The 15428-nt window shown below is 40.2% G+C and overlaps 1 protein-coding gene, 1 long non-coding RNA gene and 1 other non-coding gene across 3 annotated transcripts; 2 read left to right on the top strand and 1 right to left on the bottom strand.

Moving 5' to 3' along the window:
* Positions 1-375: 375 nt before the first annotated feature.
* Positions 376-447, top strand: TRNAE-CUC (transfer RNA glutamic acid (anticodon CUC)). Its single transcript has one exon. It is a non-coding gene; the product is annotated as a tRNA-Glu (tRNA).
* Positions 448-2977: 2530 nt separating this feature from the next.
* On the top strand, positions 2978-8096 carry SPINK1 (serine peptidase inhibitor Kazal type 1). Its single transcript, XM_055566791.1, has 3 exons — positions 2978-3200; positions 4724-4830; positions 7971-8096. The coding sequence occupies exons 1-3, from the start codon at positions 3147-3149 to the stop codon at positions 8014-8016; spliced, it is 207 nt and encodes a 68-aa protein (XP_055422766.1). The 5' UTR covers positions 2978-3146; the 3' UTR covers positions 8017-8096.
* A 6355-nt stretch (positions 8097-14451) lies between these two features.
* Positions 14452-14890, bottom strand: LOC129642238 (uncharacterized). Its single transcript, XR_008709569.1, has 2 exons — positions 14772-14890; positions 14452-14686 (listed from the first exon to the last, which is right to left on the bottom strand). It is a non-coding gene; the product is annotated as an uncharacterized LOC129642238 (long non-coding RNA).
* Positions 14891-15428: the final 538 nt, after the last annotated feature.

Below are 15428 nucleotides of genomic sequence, written 5' to 3'. Positions count from 1 at the left end.
GAAAGCTTCATGAGAACAGTGATCCATCCCCATAGATTAGTACAGTTCTTTTTTTTCTTTTGAATACAGTTAACATACATCATGACCTGGGAGGGTTAAAGATTTCACCCTGGTTAGAAGCTGACACGTTATTCTGCCACAGTTAAAGGCAGTCTGACAGAAGACACAGACTCCTGACTCAGAGAAAAGGGATGTAATTACTCAATAGCAATAGCCAGAGTCCCAGCATTTGCTCTGGTTCTCCAGGCCCAGCCTCCATACCGTGACACGAAGAGGGCCAAGAAAACATACAGAGAAAGCACAATGTGCTACAAGGGAAGGATGCCCAGCTTTTAAAAATCCCTAAATTTTTTCAAGGGCACTATGCCTGGAAATTCCCTGGTGGTCCAACAGTTAGGACTTGGTGCTCTCACTGCCATGGCCCAGGTTCAATCCCTGGTTGGGGAACTAAGATACCACAAACCATGTGATGCAGATACACAAAAAAAGCATTATACCTGCCTAAACTTTGCCCTAGTGAGAGATACTATCTTATACCCAATGGCAAACAAACCTCTCTTTTACACCAGAGAGAGAGACTATTCTACATTCCAGGGCTATTTCCTGTAGAAACACTCTTGAAAAGATTGTTTGAACCACATGCAGTCGATGTCTCTACCCATAAGATATGCAGAAAGATGAGAAAGAATTGAGAATTATCTCCCCAAACCACACATGGTTCCAAAATATACACAAGGCATATTTTGGAATGGAAGATCAATTCTTTGAGGTAGGTACTGTTATTATTTCCATCCCCAGGTGAACTACTTGTCCAGGGACATAGAGCTGGTAAGAGTCTCTGGTTAGCCCACTCTACCTTGGAGTACACACACACCTAGGAAAGAGAGTCCTCCTTACCTCTAACTTGGCCCTCTGTCAGCTACTTTAGGCTTTGTGAATGGGTGGCAGAAAAAGACAGAAAAGAGAGAAAGAATTTTAAAAGCTGAAGAAAAAGAAGCAAGAATGGAGTTTTTTTAGATATTCATACCTCTTCATACACCCAGAATTACAGAGGACAAGAACTTTTGAGTTCACCTTACAGATGAGAAAACCAGAATTTGACCATGGTCTTTCTCTCCATAGTCAGAGGAAGTTAGGGCAAGAACCAAGTAACCACTAATAATCTCTTCCCGACAGTCTTTATCTTGCACATTTCAGGCCTAGGGCATTCCTCTCCTACAGCTTTCTTACACTGGTGGTGTGCCCCAAACCTGGAGGACAGGCTATGCTACGGAGTCAATCAATAACCAAGGAGATCTGTGACTCAGAGCAGGAGGTGGAGACTGGAAGCCCACACTGCCTATATGACCCTTCCAGTCCCAGGGTTCCAGAGCGAAGTGGTAAGTTCGGTGCAGTTTTCAACTGAGCTCTAGAACCAGCATTTCAGCCATGAAGCTGGCAAGCATCTTTCTCCTCACTGCCTTGGTTCTGATGAGTTTATCTGGTAGGTATCTTTGCTTATTTTTCTGATTTGAGTAAAACCTTTTTGACCTGTTGCCTTATTGAGCACATGACTTTCAAGACTTAGAGTCTACTCTTGGACAGATCTTTTGGTTCTAGGGAGATGAAATAAGATCAGTGGATGAGAATTATATATCGAAAGAGGGATTTTAACATAACACAGGAAAACAATTTTACTAGTGCTCAGACATGAAATGTTTTTTTTCAGGTAATGAAGCTGACTCTTCAAGAGATATGGTAGAAAAATGAAGGGATTATTTCAACATCAAGTACCCTTCTAACTCTGTACATGTTTAAGGCCAATTTACAAATTTTATGTTCTCATGGAATTGTAGAAATAGGTTACAATGTACAGGGCAGAGTTTAAGAATTTGACTTCTGACCTACAGAATAATTTTAGAAAAAATATTCTTCTTGAATAGATGGTATGTGTATGTCTTCAAACTGTCTTGATAATGCTGAGAGACGATCTGAACCTCCAGAATCGGCATCAGCTTCCTTTTTGTCTTTGGAAATGGATAACGTGTTAAATTTTTTTATCAGATCTAGCAAAGAAACCAAATCGACACTTTATGAAAAAAGGAACAATGCTATTTGTTGTATTTGCTATATATTTATGGGAGTGGTGGTCCCTTTTCCATTTCTCATGCATATCAATTAATACAGATAGATGCCTGTGTGGCGATCACCTGCTCATTAAATCTTAGACTCAACTAGATTCTAAAATCCAGTGGGATTCTCACCACATCAGGTTCTGACTATTCCAGGGACCTTCTTTTCCAGGCCAGTGAGTGTCTTATGCCTTTTCAAAACATTTAACTTGGGAAAACTACCTCCTTACCTAGTTGACCTCAGAGATTGTTAATAACAAAATCAAATCTGACCAACATTTCTTCCTTTAGAAGAAGTGACTAATACTATCGAATTAGTCCATCTTCCCTACAATGAGCTCACCCAGAGTCACCGAATCCTACATAAACGTGATGTCATCAAGACCTGCTATTTTCTGGAAAATGCAGCATGACAATTTTAAGTATCTACCTGTAAATTCAAAAAATGTGAATTAAACTAATAGCACAATGCAATGGATGAAAAGAGGTCTTTGGGAACCAAAGTTTGAGTTGTCAGAAGATTCCACTTTTTTTAGCATCACTTACAAAAGAAGACTTATGCATAAATATAAAAATTAGTTTTGCATCATAAGACCTGGTAATTGCTAGTGTTAACTGTTTTACTGGTTATAGAAACTCTCCATATCTTTATCTATAAATTTAAGATAGATACTTACATTTCCTACATCAATAAACAAGTTGCTAACTAGAATGTCAGTGAGCATTCAGAAGGTATTTGCTCTGTGCCTGAGACATCTGAAGCAGTAAGTACATCATTTTTATTTTCAAGGAAACAAGTCAACTTGTCTTAAACATACAAAACTTTTGTCCTAATCAAATTTTTGCTTAATTTTTTTGAGGTTTCAGAAGGCAGGCTGTGAGTGAACAGCAGTGAGATGTCCTTGAGGAAAAAAGATGGAAATAAGAAGGGCTAGGTGGTGAAAGAGGCCAGCAGAGAAGACATAGACTTAAGTGGAAGCAGAAATTTCTGAATGAGAATACATCTGTCCTCTCCCATTCAAGACTCAACTTCACATGTCTGATTTATGTTTTCCAGGTAACAGTGGAGCTAACATCCTGGGAAGAGAGGTAGAGAAAATTTTGTAATTTTTTTTACCTCTGGGGCGAGAAGTGTTTGTTCCAACCAAAGCATAGTCTAACTCACCTTTCAATTTAGCCTCAAGTTAATACAAGGAGTTTGAACGCTGGCAAGGCTTAACCTACTAAATGTGGGTAGTGACTGTAGTTCCCCACAGGTGCTTATGTTGAGGGACAAATTCTCAGATACACAGGCAATTTCTGTGTAGTCATATTATGTTTGCTGTAAAGGGGTTTTTCTATATAGTGGGGCTATCTTGTAGGACACGAATTTTAAGTGGAGACCAGCGGAAGAAGCGTCCTCTTCTCATTACATTTATATGTAGTGAGAAGGCCAATGACAAACCAAAAGTGCATGAGTAAATAAATTACTACATTTGTGATGTATTATAAAGAAGTTCTGATTCCATCAGCAACTTACTCTAGAGTTTCCCTGGTGGCTCAGTGATAAAGAATCCTCCTACCAGTGCAAGAGACATGGGTTCGATCCATGGTTGGGGAGGATCCCACAAGCCGCGGAGCAAAAAACATGTTTGCCAAAACCATTGGCAAATGGGTTTCATGCTCTAGAGCTCAGGAACCACAACTACTGAGCCTTCAAGCTGCCACTCCTGAAGCCCATGGGCCCCTAGACTCATGCTCCGCTACAGGAGAAGCCACCGCAATGAGAAGCCCACACCCGGTAACTAGAGTAGCCGGTGCTCACCGCAACTAGACAAAGTCTGTGCAGCAACAAAGACCCAGCGCAGCCCAAAATAAATAAATCTTAGAGTCAAGTGGAGAAGAGCTAAAGTTCAGAACCTGGATTGACAGGGTTTAAATCCAGGAACCAGTAATTATTAGGTGTGTGACCTGGGAAGATTTACTCCCTTTGTACTTCATTATCCTTACTAGAAGGAAAGTATGATAAAAAAGTTCATAGGCTAGTTGTGAAGTTTAAATATAATAATACATAAAAAGCATTTAGGACAGTATCTGCCCTGTAAAAGTCATTTCATAATTATTAGTTCTTACTGATGGTAGAGAAAACAGGCTGTGCAAAAACTCCAAAGGTGGAAGGCACTGCACGTCTTTAAGTGACTTGGATAAGACCAGGGTAGCAGGACTACTGTGTGCAAGGAAGAACGTGCTTCAAGGTGTGGCTGACCTGAGAGAAGCTGGCACTTGTAGTGACTGTAAACTAGAACATTCTCTCACTCACCCTATTCAAACCTCACAACACCTGATGAGACAGGTAGGCAAAAGGACAACATCATTCTTGTTTGGCAAATGAAGTGACTGTGGTTCAGAGACACCAAGAGATTTCCCAATGTCACACAGCCTCTAAGTAGCGGAGGCATTACTTAAAACCAGGTTTTCTGAACACAAATTTTGGATTCTTCCCTTTAGAACACTTAGTATCATCCTTCCAATCCATTTTTAAGGTGATCAACTCAGGGAGATTTTAGAGGCTGTGCTATAAATTCAAAGAATGAAAAATGATGGGAAATGATTCTGTTCCATTCCATTTATAGGCCAAGTGCACAAATGAAGTGAACGGATGTCCCAGGATCTATAACCCTGTCTGTGGGACAGATGGAGTTACTTATTCTAATGAATGCTTGTTATGTATGGAAAATAAGTGAGTACAAGCTTGAATTTCTTTTAAAATATATATTTTAAGCTAGATGTCTTCAGATTTTTATATATCTAAGACTCAGTGAATATGCCAATAACATGAATTTCACCATGTGAAAAACAAAATACCTAGTTTTCCCTCAAACAGTCTTGATCTTTTTCTCATTATATATCTGTAAAGATTATATAGAAGTGTGTGTGCATTATGATAGAAAAGAGTATACATTGTGTCAAGCATTGTGCAAGGTATTTAATATTCGTAATGACTCTATGAGGTAAATAATACTAAGCTTATTATGCCCAGGAGAAAATTGAGATTTAGTTGGTTTAAATAATGCTCAGCAATGAGTGACAGATCTGGTACGAAATCCTTGCTCTTTCCATGATAAAGTCAGGTACCAGCCTAAGTACGTGTGAGATACAGAAGCAAATCCCCCAGGTTTTGTCTCCCGGTTTGCTTACGCTCAGCGCTAACACAGTGGGCTCAGTGGTACTGCAAGCAAAGTGCTCTGAGAGCACAAAATCAAAAAGAATTATTTATGCCTGCTAGGATTTTGAGAAGTTTGGAGGCTTTCTCTAGGACATTCTAAAGAAGGAGAGAGAAGCATTCCAATATGAAGAAAAAACTGAACAAAAGCCAGAATGTAAGTAATAATATGGTGCAGTATAAAAGGTGTTTAAGAAATTACCAAGCAGTAGAGGAGGGGAAGTGTTTGAATGCTTCTTTCAATTAATTTTTTAAGTCAATTCTATAATTAAAAACCCCAAGCTTTTGTAGCAAACGAGATAGTATGGATTTTTTAAAGCTCACAATATACCCCAAATTCCCTTATACTTAAAAAAAACATTCTTCGCAATAGTAATCATCGTGTTTACTAAAGTCTTAAAATATGCAAAGGTGAATTATATTGATTAGGTGACCAAAAACATATTTTGGTAACGCTTTTTTTTAATGGATGTGAGAACCAGCCTCAGTGGAGTTTCTGAACTGACCATAGGTGGCTAGTGATGGGAATCAGACTCACGAGCTCAGAGAAATAAATTTGCCACAGATGTTCTGTCTTTGCTACTGAACACTTTCTGCCAAGCATTGTGCTAGTCTCCTCCACTTTCCTTGTGAATATAACTAAGAGAAAATAGCACAAATAAGGTAGCTTCTTGTAACTTGTGACAAATGCCATTACATGGGTGTTAGCAATGTGCTATAGGAATGAAGGAGAGAGACAGATTGCTTCTTACTGAAAGGGTCAAGAAAGGATTCATGAAAAGGAAGTCATTTAAACAGTGGTCTGTTTTCATAGTATCACAAAAACCTTCCAGGTTAAAGATGTAGAATGGTCAAACAAAAGAGATTCCGCAAGGAACCTAGAAAACTCGGTTATTTTGGAACTGATGTGGTGTTAAGACTTTGATTTAGGCTCAAATGACTGCATGCACTTCCATCATTCCACTGCTCTAATTCATTGTATCATGAACCCTCTCTTTGATCTGCTTTAAATCATTTCAGAAAATTCTTGGTATTTAACAAGGATTGTGGAAATAGGTTTCCAGGGAGAAATAGTTAATATCCTAAAGTTTTAGGCCGAAAACATTAGATTCTCTGCTTTTAAAAAAATCCCACATTAAAAACTTATAAAAGAAAGTTGATACCACCTGTTAATTTTCTCAAGGCCTATGTTATTGATGTTAAAGTCAAACATCATATTTCTGTCCAAGGGGAGGGGAAAGCAGTACAACAGCCTTGAGACTTGGACGATTTCCAAGTGCCAAGATCAAACGGCCTAATATTTAGAGTGAAACACTGGAAAAATATGAGCATAGGGCTGGGACACCCAGTTTCTTTAGATTGTAAAAATCTATCAGTCCTGCCTGCTTTTTCTATTCTTTTAAAAATATGTAAATAAGGGGGTGATATTTGAATGCCCGAAAAAGTACTTTCTCTTCCTATATTTCTCTGATAAGAAAGCAGGAGAGAGAAATGTAGCTTTTTCAAAAGTACCATTTTTAAAAAATATATTTTTAGTTGGAGGATAGTTGTTTCACAATGTTTATACAACAGTGTGAATCAGCGGTAAGTATACATACGTCTCCTCCCTCTTGAACTGCCCCCACCTTGTCCCACCCCTCCAGGCTGTCACAGAGTACTGCGTTGAACTCCCTGTGTTGTTCAGCAACTTTCTATTAGATATCTATTTTACATATGGTAATATATACGCTTCAATGCTACTCATGTATCATTTTGCTTTTCTTTCTACTGCCCATTAAAACCGCCAAACAAGTGTTAATATATTGTATGGTTAACTAGATCCAGGTTCTGACCCTAGTTGTTGAGTTTTGAGATGAGTAGAAGAACAAGGGCTTGCATCTCCTTGATCACTATGCTCCTGGCAGATATATTCAGTAAGAACTTTTTTTCCAATTACTCTATATCTTCTCAGGCAATCTACACTGGCAAATTCTTTTCTATAAACTAGCATTCTCCTGTAAGAACCTTTTGCAATGACGGAAATGCTGTCCAATATGGAGGCCTCTAGTCATGGCACCAGCATTTAAAACGTGGCTACCATAACCAAAAAGCTGGACTTTTAACATTATTAAACTGATTTAAATTTAAGCAGCTATATGAGATCATGTCAGCTGTCATGGACAGCATAGCTATGGAAAATAAGTCCAACCATGGGTTCTGTGTAGATGCTAACTAAAGCAACTATCCTACGAGATAAGGATATGATTTCCTTTTGCAAAATCTCACAGATGGGAATCCCCAGAGTCCTAAGGCAAAGATCCTAAAGTAGCCTGGGTAGCTGCTGGAAATCTGGTGGCTAGGACAATGACGTCAGCAGGAAAAGCAACAATGGATTAAAGATTCATTTCAAGGCTTTTAATGATGCCCTGCTAGATCTGTCAACTCTATAAGGATGAACAGTTTTCCCTTCTGTTGTATTCTCAATATAGGTAGTAGTTCTCAATCAGTATTTGATGACTTAATAAGTGAATAAATATATGAATAAGAGAAACAGAAATGGAAGGAAATCCCAAACCTCTCATTTTAAATAAAGCTGAATTTTTTCCTTGTTTTCCCCCCATAGTCACATTTTCTCAGCAAAGTTTAAACTAATTTTTTTTCCCCAATCTCTTCTACAGGGAACGTCAGACTCCTGTCCTCGTTCAAAAATCTGGGCCTTGCTGAGAACCAAAGTTCTGAAATCCCATAAGTACACTACAATGCGTGGCTGGCCTGATTGCTGAATAAAATGCATCTAAATACGTCCTGTTGCTCCTATATGCTTTTTCCTCAAAGGCATGTTTGATTACACCGAGAACAGAAGCTGGAGGCAAACTCAAAATAAACCGAGTTTTACAAAATACAGCAATCCTATAATTTTGGACAGGGTTTCTTTCAGGATGCTTTTCCCTTCCCCATCCTCCTCACATTCTGAGGACTCTGTCCCAGGAAATGTGACTGCAGACATTAAATTACAGGATGTGCAGTTGATCACAAATATCATAATCCCATGGGGATTAGACTAGCATTTTAAGAAACAATTGGAAAGCTCTCAGTCCAGAAACATGTTGCCTCACACCATTCACTGACTGAAATAATTTCTTTAGGGTTCCTTGGAATTTAACTGAGCATCTATTGTGCCTGGCACTGGTCTAGGCACAGAGGCATACGATTTTGAAATGCTGCCTATCCAGTGGAATAGAGTTTAGTCTTAAGATTTTCCATGTATCTCACAGTAGATTTGAGGTGAGGCACGACTTTCTCAAAGAGGCTCTAAATCATTGAGGAAACCAAAAGTTACATTTTCTCAGCTGTGTGGTGGAGGAGCCTTTGCATTCAGCCTTAATTCTCCCCCAGCAGAGGCTATTCCCCACTAGTTACTGAGGTGAGTGCCAGTGATGTACAGCTCCCCATTTTCCCTGGCAACCCGAGGACTATATCTCTGGCTTGACTTGGAGATCTGCTTTTTTGGGTCTCACGGGTTTGCGCTGAGATGAACAAAGAGGAACTAAGACCTGATTCTGATTTAACTTTTGCCACCAAAGCACTCCCAAGAGGTGATCTGCTGTGAAAAACAGGGACTTCAGACCTACAAGACCACAGATGAAATGGTCATGAGGCCTCTGTGTAGTTCACTTCGCTTTACCTATGAGCCACAATAACCCTGTGTAGTTAACCTTATCTCATGAGTAAACTTAGCAAAGTTAGATAACCTGACTAATATCACCACCAAATAAGGTGGCAAAACTAGGCTTTTAATTCAGGACAGACTCCAAATCTAATGCATTTTAGTCGAAACCACAATCACCCCAGGTAGACTATCCCTTCCTGATTTCTACAGGAACTTTAGGTAACATGCTCACAATAAATGGCATATGTAGAAATAAGAAGTGCCTCAAAAGGAAAAAGATATCTATAATCACAAAAATAGAGAAGGAAAAGCAGTTTGAATTCCTAAGCTCAGACAAAGAAGTAGCCCAGAATGGAGAAGTAGATAGATGGTAAGATGACCCTGAGATGCATCAGGTTCCCTGATAAATAATGGAGAATTCATCACCCATTGAACCAAGAGTAGCCAATAAAATCTGTCCCACACTTGCAAAACACAGTTGCATGACACTTAAGGTTTAGGTTAATTTCTTGTGATATTCAGAATATACATGGCTTGAGGTTTAAATCTGACCACTAGGGGATGCTGTGGTCTACTAAGTGACTCAGCCAAACACACCTCACAGCTCACCAGGTTAAATTATGGATGCAAGATGGCTTCCAGCATCTTGTCTGTGATGCTAGAGGACATTTGAAGGGCAATGCTAAGCGTAAGGAACTTTGCTCTAGTAAACAGATTTAAACATTGAATGCTAGAAATTGTCACGGTCTGGAGAGAAGAGATTTGGAGATTACAGGCAGAGGCAATAAATAAACCTAGATTGTCTACCTTTAATGGTTCTGCTCACTTTCTGACTTGTTAAAAAATAAATTTAGGCAACCCACCTTTCTGCCTGGCCATATTTTTGAGACCTCCAACCTAACTGTTGCTAGGCCAAATTCTTGGGACACAAGACACAAGAGGAAACAGCTGCCCCTGGAAAGAAAGGAAGGGCAACTAATGGCACCTGAAAGCAAATTTATGAGTCACATGATTCAAGGATCTGAAACAGAGGGATCCTGGAGGGCCCTCCTGGGTAGGAATCCTTTCCCTGTCCCATATTTCTCATTTGCAGAAAAAGGGCTTCAGCCTCCTAGGCCTTCCCTGAGTTCCAAATAGCACATTCAATCAGGAAAGTAAGAGAATGCAGAAACAAAGGAAGAATGATCAAGAAACTATAATTCAGTGATTAAAGCCGAGTCCTGGTTCCTCCTCAAGGGGTGTTGTTGCTGTTCAGTTGCTAAGTCGTGTCTGTGACCCCATGGACTGCAGCACGCCAGGCTTCCCTGTCCTTCACTATCTCCTGGAGCTTACTCAAACTCATGTCCATTGACTTGTTGATGCTATCCAACCATCTCATCACCCACTTCTCCTCTTGCCCTCAATCTTTCCCAGCATCAGGGTCTTTTCCAAGGGATACACTTAATGATATCTTTGAGTTCTTCTGAAGGAACTAAGGCCCACACTGGGGTGGAGGATGGTAACTTCAGGCTGAGCACAAAGTTCCTGGAACCACTCTGTTATCTCACCCACCAACCAATCAGAAGAGAATCACACACACTATAGCCCTCACCCCAAATTTTAGCTATAAAAATTTCTCCCTAAATGGCATCAGAGAGTTGGGGTTTTTGAGCATAAGCCACCTCATGCCTGTTGCTTGGTCCTCCAGTAAGTTTCTGCTCCACACTCTGATGTTTTGGTTGTTTGGCCTTACTGTGCAATGGGCACATGACCTTATCTTCAGTAACAGACTGATTTCTTACAAATGATTTTTTCCTGCCAATCTGGATTTGGAAAGGAAAGGACAAAATGAAACCTACCTTCCTCTCTGGAGCAGGCACCACAGATAGTAACAGTGATGAGCCAGCTGACTTTGGTGTCAACTACAAATTGGCACTTGCCATCTACCTATCTACTGCTGCAAGGATTAAGTTATATGCTGCTACGGGTGCTGACCTTCAACATCCCCTGAAAGGAATTCAGGGTGAAGATCAGAAATGAAGCACTCAGTTGCAAGGGTGGGGGATGGCAGGACAGGTCTTTCAGATAGATGATTTCAGGAGCCCAGTTCTTGTATCTCCCCATATCTAGAAAAGCACTAAAATCCTTCATGGTAATGACTGTTCCCTGTAATTAGCAAAGGCTTCACAAGACTAGTAGAAACTTTCTGGAAAAATATGTGCTTGATTGCATGTATTCCCCCTTCACCAAAAATCATGTATATACTGACCATTCCCCCCACCAACTCTTTGGAACAGTTTCTCAGAGCTATCTGAAGTGCTGTTTCCTGGGCTGCAGTTTTCACTCTGCCCCAAATAAAACTGAATTAGCAATTCTCACATCATGCCTTTTTTTTTTTTTAAGTCCACATAACCATTCTTACAGGCTTCCCATGCTGCTAGTGGTAAAAAAAAACAAAACAAAACAAAAAAAAACCCACCTACCAATGCAGGAGACAGACAGGGGTTTGAGATCTGATTCGGGAAGATCCCCTGGGGGGAGGGCATGGCAACTCAGTCCAGTATTCTTGCCCAGAGAATCCCATAGACAGAAGAGCCTGGTGGGCTATAGTCCATAGGATTGCAAAGAGTTGGATATGACTGAAGCAACTTAGCACCACACAAGTATTCTCATCTTTGGCTGGCTCCTGCTGGATTTCCCTGGATCCTCTCTGCAGGTTCTGGAGAGAGTAGTGTGTCCCAGTGGCCACCAGGAACTTTAAAGAAGGAAAAAGAATTTTGCTTCTATCCTGTATGGTGAGCGTTGGCTGAGAAAACCCCATTTTCTTCAGGACACATCTTCTCAAAGGCATGTCATACATGGATAAGCTTATCTAGCTTAAAAGTACTCCACTGTGGCCGTTGTAATTCATAATTATCTTTGGGAAGCTTAACTTGCTTCAAACAAGACAACAGCCTTCAAACAAAATTTTACTTGCTGGAGGCCTTACTCTGGACCCAATCCAGCGTAAATTGGACCCGGTCTGATCCTCCACCGGGTCTGGTTTAGGGGTCGGACCAGGTCTGCCACTGGAAACAGTTCTATATCTGTGTCCCATGCCACCCAACTCAGGCCAGTTTGGGGATCCAGGCCGTGGGGAAAAAAAATGCTCAAAACGCAAAAAATGCTCAAAACAGTGAACACTCCTAACACACAATCTATGGATGGAGGATTAGAGGAAACTTACCCACCACCTCCAGAGGCAGTGAGGAAGCAGCGACTCTAGGGACTCCTCAGGTACCTTCGCTGCTGTTGCTCATTGCCGCTGAGGGCCGTCAAAGGTCTCCTTGTTTCTCTGTTCAGTCACCAGACCTGTGTTAAGATAAACTGAGGCATATTAAAAATTCTGTTTGAGCAAAAATGGATTCAAATTGTGCAGCATCCAAATTAGCAGTTAAGAAGGAGCCCCAAGGGTCAGTGCAAAGTGGCATTTGCATTCAGAAAGGAGGTGGGACAAGAAGTTACTAGACAAAAAGCAGATTGAGTATTGTAGGGTCACTTTTCTTTAGGGGATGGTGGGGGTCTATCAGGCAGATTACTTAACTGATGCTGATTAGGCAATTTCTGATCACTAGTTTAAGATTCTATTTCTGGGAATGGAAACTAAAATTAAGTTAATTCAGTTGGTGACATGGGTCTTAGCCTAAGAAACTGCATTTGGGGCAGGTTGCCTTATTTTTAACAGACCCTTCAGAAAGCATGTGGATTGCTATTTGATTTGCTGTTTCATGTCTGGTTGGTTCAGCAGCTCATGGGGGGAGACTCAAGAAGGAGGAGATATATGTATACATTTGGCTGATTCACAGTTGTCCTATAGCAGAAACTGACACAACATGGTAAAGCAATTATATGCTAATTAAAAAAAGAAATTTACAACTGAAATGTGTTTAGAGGAGAGAGGCTACCATGATAGGGAAGATTTTGCAACTTTGTGCTATGACAGATGGTTGAAAGAATAGGAAACTTTGGTCTGAGGAAAGACAAACCTTTAGAAATCTGGTGGCTGTTTTCAAACAATTTAAGGGAGAGAGTGTTAACACCATGAAAGCAGAAACTCTCTTCTCAGTGCTGTATTACAGGCTGCAAGACAGTATCTATCATCTAGAAGGTGCCTGATTAATATTCTTTTTCTTACAAACAAATGAATGAAGAAGAGAAATTAACATGCTCTTTTTGGCCCCAAAGGGTAGAATTTAGACTAATTGAGTAGGGATTAAAGGGAGGTTGATTTGGATTCAGTAGAAAATCAAATAGTATAATGGTTAAAATCAAGGACTCTGGGTTAGAGTCCTGGGCTGGAATCTGGTTTTACCACTGTTTAACCATGTGTCCTGGAAAAAGGCAGAGAATTTCTCAATGTCTCAATTCCTTAATCTCTTATATAGGGTTAAAAATAACAATAACAAGTCCCTCTTAGAAAAGTCAGCACAATGCCTACCTTATAGTTAGGTGTTCAAGAAGGATTAACTGTTGTTGTTGTTGTTGTTATTCATCTCATAACCCTTTGAGCTCACTAAAGAGGTCTCCTGGTACATGATAGGAGGAGAAACAATTCACTACATCATTAAATTGTTATCTTACAGAAGAGATTCTTTAACTGGATACAAGGTCAGACTAAAATCTCTCTGCTTTTAACTGTAGAAAAATTCCAGAACTATAAACCACACCCCCAAAACAAGAACTCTAGAGTAGTGGCTGGGAATAAGTTTTGCGGAAAGGAGAAGGTTTTTTTGGCCCTTGTAAAAGATAAGGTAGTAAACCCAACTTCCACTGTTATAACGTTCCCCTTCTCTGGAGAAATAAGTAAGGCAGGACGGTTTCCCTTAGTATTTGAAATTTAAAGCTATCAGACAAAAACACTATACAAAAAAATATTTTTGTCCATTGGAGAAGTAAACTTGTTTGAAACTAAACTTTTTTTGAGTATTTTTTTTATAGTCAATGATTTCTTAGAGTTTATGGAGCCTCCTGAAGAATAGGAACATGAAAAACATTGAACATTTTATTTCCATTTCTCTTGCCCAGTTTAGCCCCTAAAAATCTTTGCTTATTCCAACTAAGTTAAAATAAAACGTATTTGCATAATAAAGGAGGCAATTACATAAAAATGTCCTAAGCTCTACACTGCCAACAATTTCCTTTGTTTTCATTCATTATGTAAGCAGTACCTAATTTTTAGCTAAAAATGTGAAAAGTGGAGGTAATAAAATGATGTTCATGAAAAAGGAGTAATACAGATTTTTGCTTTTCAACAAGCAGACACTCACTGGAAAGCCAACAAACATCAAAAATAAAAATGGCTATTTGGAGATCAGGTCAAAAAACACTGTTTGGAGGAGCTCCATTTGTGGCCATGCATTTTTTAAAAAGATGATAATATTATATGTTGCAGGGACAGGGACCCCTTCCAGGGCCCGGAACTGGGCTCTTGTCTAACACTCGGAAATGAATTGTCCAAGGAGACACACGTGCTGACAAAGCAAGAGACTTTATTGGAAAAGGGCACCCGGGTGGAGAGCAGCAGGGTAAGGGAACCCAGGAGAACAGCTCTGCCACGTGGCTTGCAGTCTTGGGTTTTATGGTGATGGGATTTGTTTCCGGGTTGTCTTTAGCCAATCATTCTGACTCAGAGGGCTGGAGAGAATAGCTGCTGCGCTGGATTCCCCTGTGGGACATCCCTGGTGGCTCAGACGGTAAGGAGTCTGCCTGTAACGAGGGAGACCCTGGTTCAATCCCTGGGTTGGGAAGATCCTCTGGAGAAGGAAATGGCAACCCATTCCAATATTCTCACCTGGAAAATCCAATGGATGGAGGAGCCTGGCAGGCTACAGTCCATGGGGGTTGCAGAGTCAGACATGACTGAGTGACTTCACTTCTTCTTTTGACTCAGAGTCCTTCCTGGTGGTACACGCCTTATTCAACCAAGATGGATGCCAGAGAGGATTCTGGGAGGTGGCTGGACATGTGGTGTCTCCTTTTGACGTTTCCTGAACTCTTCCGGTTGATGGTGGCTGATTAGTTCCGTGTTCCTTACCAGGACCTCCTGTCATAAAACAACGCATGCAAATGGTTACTATGGTGCCTGGCCAGGATGGGCGGTTTCAGTCAGTGTGTTTCCCCTGACATTATAGATGACTGTTCTACTTATTGCATGTGTAGTCATGAATAAGGCATGTAAAATAAACTTAATACTATTTGGGGGGCTTTTTATTGTTCCCTGTTGAAGGAAGAAAAAGACTAACAAAAAGTGGCAGATTAGGAATCTAGTTGTGTTGTCAAACAGTTGTGTTAGAAACAGAAAAATAAACACAAAGAAAACAAGTGGGAAAATAAGAAAAATGCATACCTGTGGAAATTAGAGGAGCAAAATGCAGAGGAAACGTGTAGTATAAAAACAATAATAATAATAATAAAGATAAGCACCTAAATAGAAAGAGAATGAGAAGCA

Source organism: Bubalus kerabau, chromosome 1, assembly GCF_029407905.1.
Source record: "Bubalus kerabau isolate K-KA32 ecotype Philippines breed swamp buffalo chromosome 1, PCC_UOA_SB_1v2, whole genome shotgun sequence".
Taxonomy (NCBI): Eukaryota; Metazoa; Chordata; class Mammalia; order Artiodactyla; family Bovidae; genus Bubalus; species Bubalus kerabau.
This window is presented reverse-complemented; position numbering and strand designations above follow the sequence as displayed.

Coding starts and splice junctions, on each gene's coding strand:
- SPINK1 (XM_055566791.1), top strand. CDS start 3,147: ATGTCTGATTTATGTTTTCCAGGTAACAGTGGAGCTAACATCCTGGGA. Junction 3,201..4,723: donor CTAACATCCTGGGAAGAGAG/GTAGAGAAAATT, acceptor TTCCATTTATAG/GCCAAGTGCACAAATGAAGT. Junction 4,831..7,970: donor TTGTTATGTATGGAAAATAA/GTGAGTACAAGC, acceptor TCTCTTCTACAG/GGAACGTCAGACTCCTGTCC.